This window comes from Myotis davidii, unplaced genomic scaffold (genome assembly GCF_000327345.1).
Source record: "Myotis davidii unplaced genomic scaffold, ASM32734v1 scaffold2715, whole genome shotgun sequence".
Taxonomy (NCBI): Eukaryota; Metazoa; Chordata; class Mammalia; order Chiroptera; family Vespertilionidae; genus Myotis; species Myotis davidii.
In genome coordinates this window covers 42,286-51,124 of record NW_006286788.1, presented here as the reverse complement: position 1 = coordinate 51,124, position 8,839 = coordinate 42,286, and the positions used below count along the sequence as shown (strand labels likewise).

At 44.9% G+C, this 8,839-nt stretch overlaps 1 protein-coding gene across 1 annotated transcript in view; it reads right to left on the bottom strand.

Moving 5' to 3' along the window:
• MREG (melanoregulin) overlaps window positions 1-8,839 on the bottom strand; it is a 42,571-nt gene that overhangs the window by 29,225 nt on the left and 4,507 nt on the right. Inside the window, exon 2 of the mRNA XM_006758669.2 lies at window positions 3,102-3,261. Within this exon, the coding sequence (XP_006758732.1) occupies window positions 3,102-3,261 (160 nt within the window). The remainder of the gene's footprint in view (window positions 1-3,101; window positions 3,262-8,839) is intronic.

Sequence of the window (8,839 nt, the reverse complement as noted above, 5' to 3'; positions counted from 1 at the left end):
TTACTGCAGAACCTGGCTGGAGAACCTAGCAAGAGAACATGGACACAGAACTTGGCTGGAGATTGTGGCTAGAGATCCTGGCAAGGCTGCTGATCAACTGAACGCTGTCTCTATGTCATTCCTTCTTCACCAACTCTGTCCACACCTTTGGGGACCCCTGGGCCTGCTGGGGTTGGACCCCAGCAGAGAAGTAAACTGTACATTGTAAACCAGGAATGTTCTGTTTTTGCCTCTATCATCTTAAAAAATAACAGCATGTGGCTGATCCCCAGGGTTCAGCACAGTGTAGTTCTCACAGGTCACTCCAGCCCCACAGCATCTGGTGCTCCTGGAGACCTTCATTGCTCAGTGACAGGGAGACAGGCCCTCGTCATGGAACTACATACACTTCTGAGCATGTAATGATTTAATCATCTTAAAAATAGACATGGAATTTCTATCACCGATAATGCCAAATAGACATCACCTATTTTGAACCAAACGGTGCTTTGGTTCAGTATTTATGAGAACAATTTGATTCTTAGCATTTATTTTCTTAATCAGAATTGTAATCAGCAGAGTAAAAATGTTGACGCCACACACAAAGTCCTAAAAAGACCATTATGGAACCATCAGAGGAGACACCAATGAACATAGGTCAGAGACCAAACACTAAACAAAGTGAAGAAGGGATGGAAAGGAGAAAGATGAAACATCTCAGAGCTAATAACACAAGACCAGCGCAGGAAGCTAACCGGCGGCACTCAGCATGGAAAACCATAACTTAGGGAAGGGGACACTTCCTGAAACAAGGTCAGGATCCTCAAACCAAACTCAGCTCTCACTCCCCTGGGGTGAGAATGCCTTTCCTAGCATAGGCATCGGCAAGTCACAGAAACGGGCTTTGGACACACGTTGCTCATGTGCGGCAAAATGGACACTGAATCTCAAACGCTATCTGTTCGTCTCTTACAATTTCATTCATGGTGCTCATTATATATTATGCCTCTGGATTCACAAGGCTTAGATTCAAATCCTAACTCCACCCTTTCAGCTGTGTGGCCTTGGACAAGTCCCTTCAAAGAGAAATAACAGTGCCTACCTCACTGGGTTGTAAAAAGGACATAGTTAATATATGTAAAGTGGATGAACAGTGCCTGGCACTGTTTTCACTATTATTAATATCTTGGAGGACAAGATCTTTCCATTGGGTTAAATTATTTACACAAATAAATAAGGTGCGTTGACATTTCACTAACCATTATTAAGCTCCCTAGAACAGAGTGTTTTAGGTGAAGTACAACTGGCTTAATGAGAATGAACGTAAGAAGAATGATTTAGTGCCATGACTTTGAGGTTGTTTACTATTGCTCAGTCAAATTAAAGCATTTTACATGATTCAAAGAGCAATAATTTTTCCACTACTTGGAGGCCTGCAAATGCATTATTTCTTCTGCTGAAAATCCGTTTTCCATTAGCTTTTGAAGGCTTGTGTAAAAGAAAAGTGGATTCTATTAGATTAAAGTAATGTTCCCCTTTACATTTTCTGACACTGCAAGTTACTTTTAAGTTCACTCTCCCATGTGTCTTATGATTTTTTTTTTTCAATTTAGGAAAACACTGCAAATTCAGCCTTATCTGTTTGTCACCCTTCCTCCTCCAGCTTCAGATTCAACAGGGGAAAATAAGTAGCACACACACTGTTTTGAAATTATTTTTCATTTTTCAGAGAAATCCAAATATGGATGTTCCTGGGTTCTTTCATGCTGTTGCTAGTTAAGGAAAAGCGTAATGTTCAGTTTTCCTTAACCCCTTCCCCAACAATTTTTTTGTTAAAAACGTTTCTTTTTCAGACTAATTTTTTTATTTTGGTTCTATATAGTATTTTTGATGCTGGTTATGAAAACAGTTTGTAACTCGTCTTCCTATAAACCATATTTTTTTACCATATTTTCTTAGTATACTCGTCGACGACTGAAAAAGAACATTTTGTGAAAACGAGTATACACGTTTCTGCCGGGGAAGGGGTTAAGACCTTGCTTGAGCTTCCAAACTGTATTGTGCAAAATATCTAGGGTTCCTTGTTCCTAGGTAGGATTTATTTTTCTTTCAAAACTAAAATCCTCTGTTTTATTAAAATTTGTACCAATTTCATCCTGGGTGGGAAAGGATATCAGCAATTATAATAGATATGGAACTTACTCAAATTTGAACACCTCATGTAACTTGTAGTTAACACATGACAAGAATTTTGGAGGGCGGACCCAGTCTGTACTCATGAGCCACATGGAGCTGTGTCTATTCAGAGTACTTTGTAGCCCACGTTGCCTCCTCTACCACCTTTTCAAAAGTGAAGACAAATGGGGTAGAGACATAGGAGTTCCCCAGAGAGAGCTGCCAGGCTCAGCTCCAAACACCCTTTGAAGCCCCTGCCACATGCACACAGGCCCTGGGGATGGGGACGGGGGAGAAAGAGGTGTACCATATATGTAATATGGCCCTATCGCTGTTACTACTTTGGGCAGAGTGGGGAAAGAAGAAGAAAAGAGAAGGATTAGCTCTATTCTCACCAGCAGAAACCCCAACTGGGCAAGGACTGGCTCTTCCCATTAATGAAAGAGGAAACAAGGCCATGCATTCCCATCCATGCAAGCCTTGTCACAAAAATCATCTCAAATTTGGCAGATATGCTATTGTTTGATCAACTTAAGGAGATCTAAATAGAAAAATAATAAAACTGCTTTTCATGCCCCACTAATGGAATTGGCGATAATGCAAAGTACACTCTAACCTTCAGTGTGACTCTTCTGACTGTGGCTTGCTGAACACCTGGAAAGGTGCAAGATGGACTATCTCTCTTATTTACCTTCGGGCCCTTCTTGCCATGCTGTTTCTGTACTATTGTAATTTGTCTCATTAAGGTCATAATGAGATACCAGTCTTATCAGCTTACCAAGCAGGCCTACCAAGGCCAACTATAGTTAGCAACTATAGTCTGTTAAAATGCCTTCAGGTCAAATTTTTCATCCTTCATTCTTTAATTTCAAGCTGGTTTTCTCAGTCATTGCTGTTTTTAATGGACATTGTCATCTGCATAAAACAAGATCTCAAAAAGTGCTTACCTCTGAATCTTTGGCCTGCTGATTGCGAACGACTATCAAATTGTACAGGATTCTGTCATCGTCCGCCTCTGTGTGGGACACATCATGAGGCATACTCCACAAATTCTTTTCATCATCCCTTGCCAGAGTTGCTCCAAATGAAGAATATGGGTTTTTATTACTGTGGTATTAAAAAAAAAAAGGTGTATGAGGGCTTTATAACATATATAACATATACATCATAGGTATGCAATATAATATAAATAAAATAAATATAATATCCTATGTAATAAAAGCCTAATATGCTAAGTGTCCAGTCGTCCAGTCATCTGTTCAACCAATCAAAGCGTAATATGCTAATGATATGCTAAGGCCACTCAACCGCTCGCTATAACATGCACTGACCACCAGGGGGCAGACAGTCGACTGGTTGACCAATCGCTATGACATGCACTGACCACCAGGGGGTAGACGCTGCAACTGGTAGGTTAGCTTGCTGCTGGGGTCTGGCAGATCAGGGACTGAGCAAGATGGGCCAGACACACTCTGGAGCCATCCCACAGTCCTTCCCCTGCTGGCCAAACTCCCGCGTCCTCCCTAGGCCCTGATCATGCAGTGACGGGGTCCCTCAGCCTGGCCTGCACCCTCTCACAATCCGGGACCCCTGGGATGATGTTGGAAAGCTGGTTTCAGCCTGATCCTGCTCAAGGACACTCAAGAGCTGCCTCCTGGTAGTCAGTGTGCTCCCATAGGGGGAGCGCTGCTCAGCCAGAAGCCGAGCTCACAGCTGGCGAGCACAGCAGTGGTGGTGGGAGCCTCTCCCGCCTCTGTGGCAGTGCTAAAGATGTCCAACCAACAGCTGGGGACCTCCCCCGAGGGTTCCTGGAGTGTGAGAGGGTGCAGGCCAGGCTGAGGGATTCCCCCCGCCCCGCCCAAGTGCACAAATTTTGTGCACCAGGCCTCTAGTATTATATAATATGTAATGTAATATATAAATATATATTTCTAACAAAGAGATATTAATTGTCTCTAATAGCCCTGATCGGTTTGGCTCAGTGGATAGAGCATCGGCCTGGAAACTGAGGGGTCCCGGGTTCGATTCCAGTCAAGGGCATGTACCTTGGTTATGGGTGCATCCCCATTAGGGGGTGTGCAGGAGGCAGCTAATTGATGTTTCTCTCTCCTCGATGTTTCTGACTCTCTGTCCCTCTCCCATCCTGTCTGTAAAAAATCAATAAAATATATTTTTAAAAACATTGTCTCTAACAATTAAGCATAACACAATAAAAAAGCCACTTTAAAAACAGCAGAGAAGAGATGTGATCAGATACCTGGACAGAGGTAATTTTACTGCTAAACATGAAATTTAGCACTGAGTACCCTGGCAGCTAAAACAAAAAAAGGAAATTCAGTGGGGACTAGAACTCATGTGATTGAAAAGAGAAAACAATTAACATAAAGCGATGAATTTTTTACTGGCTCTGAATTCAAGGAAGCACAGTAAATTTAAAGTACAATAGTATGAAATATCTATCAATTTCCTTATAACAAGAAAATTAAATAATAAACATGCATATCCAAGTAGTTTCAATAAACAATGCAGGATGTTGAGTAGGAATTCAGTAGCCCCATTTTTTTATGTTGGTCTTATGATTTACCCTTTAAAAGGCAGTATCCATGCTTGGGCTTAGAGAGGTGAGCCTCATACCTAGGACATGTTTGTACATAGACCCAGTTAACTTCTATGGGACCAGACAGGTGGAGTCATGCTGGGGCTATTCCCTTCATCTAATAATATGTATGAAGCACAAACTCCATGTTAATGACAGGGCTCAATAAAATCATGAGCAACATAGACATGGTCCTTGTCTTTGGACCTCACTAGAGTCTAGGTAGGGAAACACATTAATGGATGATCACGTGACTGCATAATTAAAAACTATCACAGGAGAAGTTTAGGGAGTCTTGAGAGCTAATGGGGGTAGGCATTGGGATAAACGGATGCTTGAGCTTTACATTGAAAGAACAGAGTTCCAGCCATGTTCAAAGACCCTGGGGTGAGAGGAAGCAGGGTGTATGCATGACTTAGAAGAAAAGGGACATTGACCAGACAGTAAAAGAGAAGCTGGGAGTAGCTGTGGCCAGAACCACACGGCTTTTAGACCATTTTCTTTTCTTACATTATTTAGAAACTAGAGGCCCGATGCACAAAATTCATGCAAGGGGGTCGGCCCCTGCTTGCCGCGGCAGCTACGGGTCTCTGCCTCAGCCCCCACCCACCACAGCTTCATCCAGAAGGACATCCAGTCTAATTAGCATATTATGCTTTTATTATTATAGATACAGATGTTGTCTTTATTCCTAAAAGCAAGGTAAGATGTGGATGGGTTTAAAAAGGACTGTGATGTGACATGAACAGTATTACAACTTTAAAGGTCTTTCTGGCTAAAGTGTGGAGATGAGAATGCTTGAGAGGGGTCATTAAAATGCAACTGAGGTAACTCAGGTGAGACATGAAAGGTATCAAGATTAGAACGATGGTGTGGAGCTGAAGAAAAGTTCACTCTTCAGAAATACTCAGCAGGGAGACGCTCTCTGGTTTTTCACCTGGGTGAGGGATGCCATTCTCTGAGACAGCTAGATCAAGGGATGCAAGCATACCTGCCAGTGTGACCTGAGGGAATGGCAAATAAAGACAGGCAGAAGATGCCCAGATAAGCAGACAGCATCTGAGAAGGAGGGATATGAGCAACTGACCGGTGGGCTAAAGGTAAATGTGAAGATTTAAACAAACTTGAGATACTCAGTAGTTGGTACCAAGGAAATCTGGCAACAGGAAGCAAAGTCTCAATCTCCAAATTGGGGTTCAACAGCAGGAACCCTCCCACAGCCTGGCTCTTCTTAAGAATGATGAGCCAATGACAGGTTGAGGCAACTGATGCCTTGGTGTCCTGCCCATTCGAGCTTTAAGGAGCATATCAAATCCATTCACTCGTTCAGTTGTGTTTATTTAACAAACGTGGAAATGGGTGCCTGGAGTAGACTGGGTGCTGGGCTGGGGGCTTTGGGGACTTGAAAATATATACGACATTGTTCCTGCCCTTAATGTGACTATACGGCAATGAGATAAGTGGATTTTTTTTAAAAAAAACTATGAACAGAATGTTGTAGTAGCAGAGAAGGAATGGCAAATTGTGTGTTCATATGAGGAGGAAGTGCAAGATTTCCTGGAGGCGACAACATCTAACACAGACCTGAGAAATACATAGCTTTTCACCAGAAAGAGCAGCAAGGGGAAAGGTATTCCGTGCAGAGGGAACAGCACAGCCGCAGGTATGGAGGCTTACTTCCCGCAGAGTTGGGCAATTCCAAGTGCTCATGCAGAGCTATACCACATGGAGGGAGGGAAACGCAGGGACATGAAGAAGAAAAGGTGATGTGGGTCAGACTGAGGAGAGTGCTGGAGTCCAGGCTTTAGTCTATAAACTATGACAAGTTAACAGGAGATTTTGAACCTTGCCAGGTCTGGGTTGAGAGAATAACTCTGCATGAAGAAGGAACAAAGAGATGGCTCAGGAGACTGTCACAAGAGGGCAGGGGCGATTTTCATGCCATGCTCTTTGAGGTCCTAGTGTCAGGGCCTGGGGACGTGGGGGGAAGTGGTGCAGAAGATGGGCAGGACCCCCCGGGTAGAGAGAGAACCCCACAAACCACCACAGCCAGAACAGTTGCTCTGTTTAAAATCTTACTGGTTAGAGATATAAAGAAGTTTTCTTTGGGGCATAGAAAAGGTGGAGTTCTATTGCTAAATATACATACAGGTAATGCCAAACATTTTGAAATACTGGTTGGGGTGAGAGTGAATGAGGCGTGGGCTAGGGAAATAGTGGTGAGAATAGAAACTGAGAAGGTGGATTCCAGCAGCATCTAAGGGGGAAGTGGCAGCCCTGTGACTGGTGATGGCAGCACAGAGGTGGGAGGAGAGGAGCCTAAGCTAACCTGTGGGCCCATAGGACGTTCAGAGAGAGGGTGCGATCTGGGCTTAAGAACAAGGGCAGGGCTGGAGATCTGGACTTGGAGAAATGCACATGCATTCCCATCACCACCGAAGCCAAGCCGGGGATCAGAGGGAGGGGTGAGGAAAGACCTCAGGGGAACAGCTAGCCCTAAGGGGCAGGGGTGGGAGGGAGCTGGAGAGAGCAGGGGAGAGCCAAGGAAGAGAGGACACTGGGAAAACGAGGAATAGACACAGGAGAGGGTGGATAGCATGAAAGGCGTGGACTCCTATTGCTTTCTGCCTGAACAGATTTCGCGGAGATGATAAAGCCCTGCACTGCACAGGGCTTTCCTCCAGGGCTTCCACATTCCACCCCTCCCATTACCCAACCACCTGAGGTAAAAGGGAGCGGGACACTATCCCGCTCTGCAGACTGGGACGAGCCCATGGAATTGCTGGACTTCTCCGGGTCAGGCAGCCAGCTGACGCCCTCCCAGCACGAGTCCCTGATGGAGCGTCTCCAAGAAACCACATGTCATAAGACTTGATATCCAAATGCTGTGCCGGGGATACGCCCACAAACAGAGCGGCTCAGATAACAACTACACTGTCAAGTGCAAACCTGTACAAACAGGCAGATTTATCTGGGGCTTCTCCCAGGCATCCAGACCCCGCTCAGGAGCACAGCTTTCCCCGGGAGCTTGACCATGGCTGCTGACGCCATGGACCTCTCAGGCCACAAAACCCTAGTTCTTTCCTGAAAATGGTTTTTATTTTTCCCTAAATCTGTTTCATTTTTATAAGTCTTGTCTTTTCAAGAAGTCGGTAAGCTCCTCTAGGGCAGGGGGTGTTACCAGTATTTCCTTTACACCCACATCACCCAGCAGGGTTGGGCACAGAGTAGGTACTTTAAAAGTACTAGTTGAGTGGATCAAACAGAGCTGGGACCCCAATCTTTGTAAGAAAATCTCAGATCTAACACATTGTTGCCACTTTTTAAAGATTTTCCTAAAGCAGGAGGTTTAGAGATTGGCCGGTACTTGTCTGGATAATCAGTAATAACATTTGACCATGCCTGATCGAGCCACTTTTTGTTTAATAACCTGCAATTTCTTTGTGTTTTGGTAAGACTATGACAGCTGCCTCCCTGGCCAGCCCCTGCCCCTCTATTCCCATCCCCCACACCACGACACACACACACACACACACACACACACACACACATACTTTGTCTCTAACACACACACACACACACACACTCTCTCTCACACACACACTTTTCCTCCACAGTACCTATCAGCATCAGGTGTAACACACACACACACACACACACTTTGTCTCTAACACACACACACTTTGTCTCTAACACACACACACACACACACACACACACACGGGTATGATTCCAGCCGTGTAAAACACTAGCTACTCTTCCTTAATCTACAAGCTCAGATGAAGCTCACACAAGGTCACCACAGGCCTGTTTACAAGTGCTCATGTCTCCAGACAGGTGCTGCTTCAAGTTCTCCCCACATCTAGCTCTGCCCTAATTAGGAGCAGCGCTCCCCTGGTATCCCAGGAGCTTTAGACTCTGCCTAGTCCCTGACACCCAGGCAACATATAAATAGGAAAGGCAACCGATGGCTCCTCTGCCTCTGGGTGAGCAAGGGCTCTATCCAGTGCTGGCTTCTGGGAGCTCCAGCTCATCTCTGCCCCACAGCCCCTCCACAGGCTCCGCAGCTGCCCTCTGGCGACCTCATTC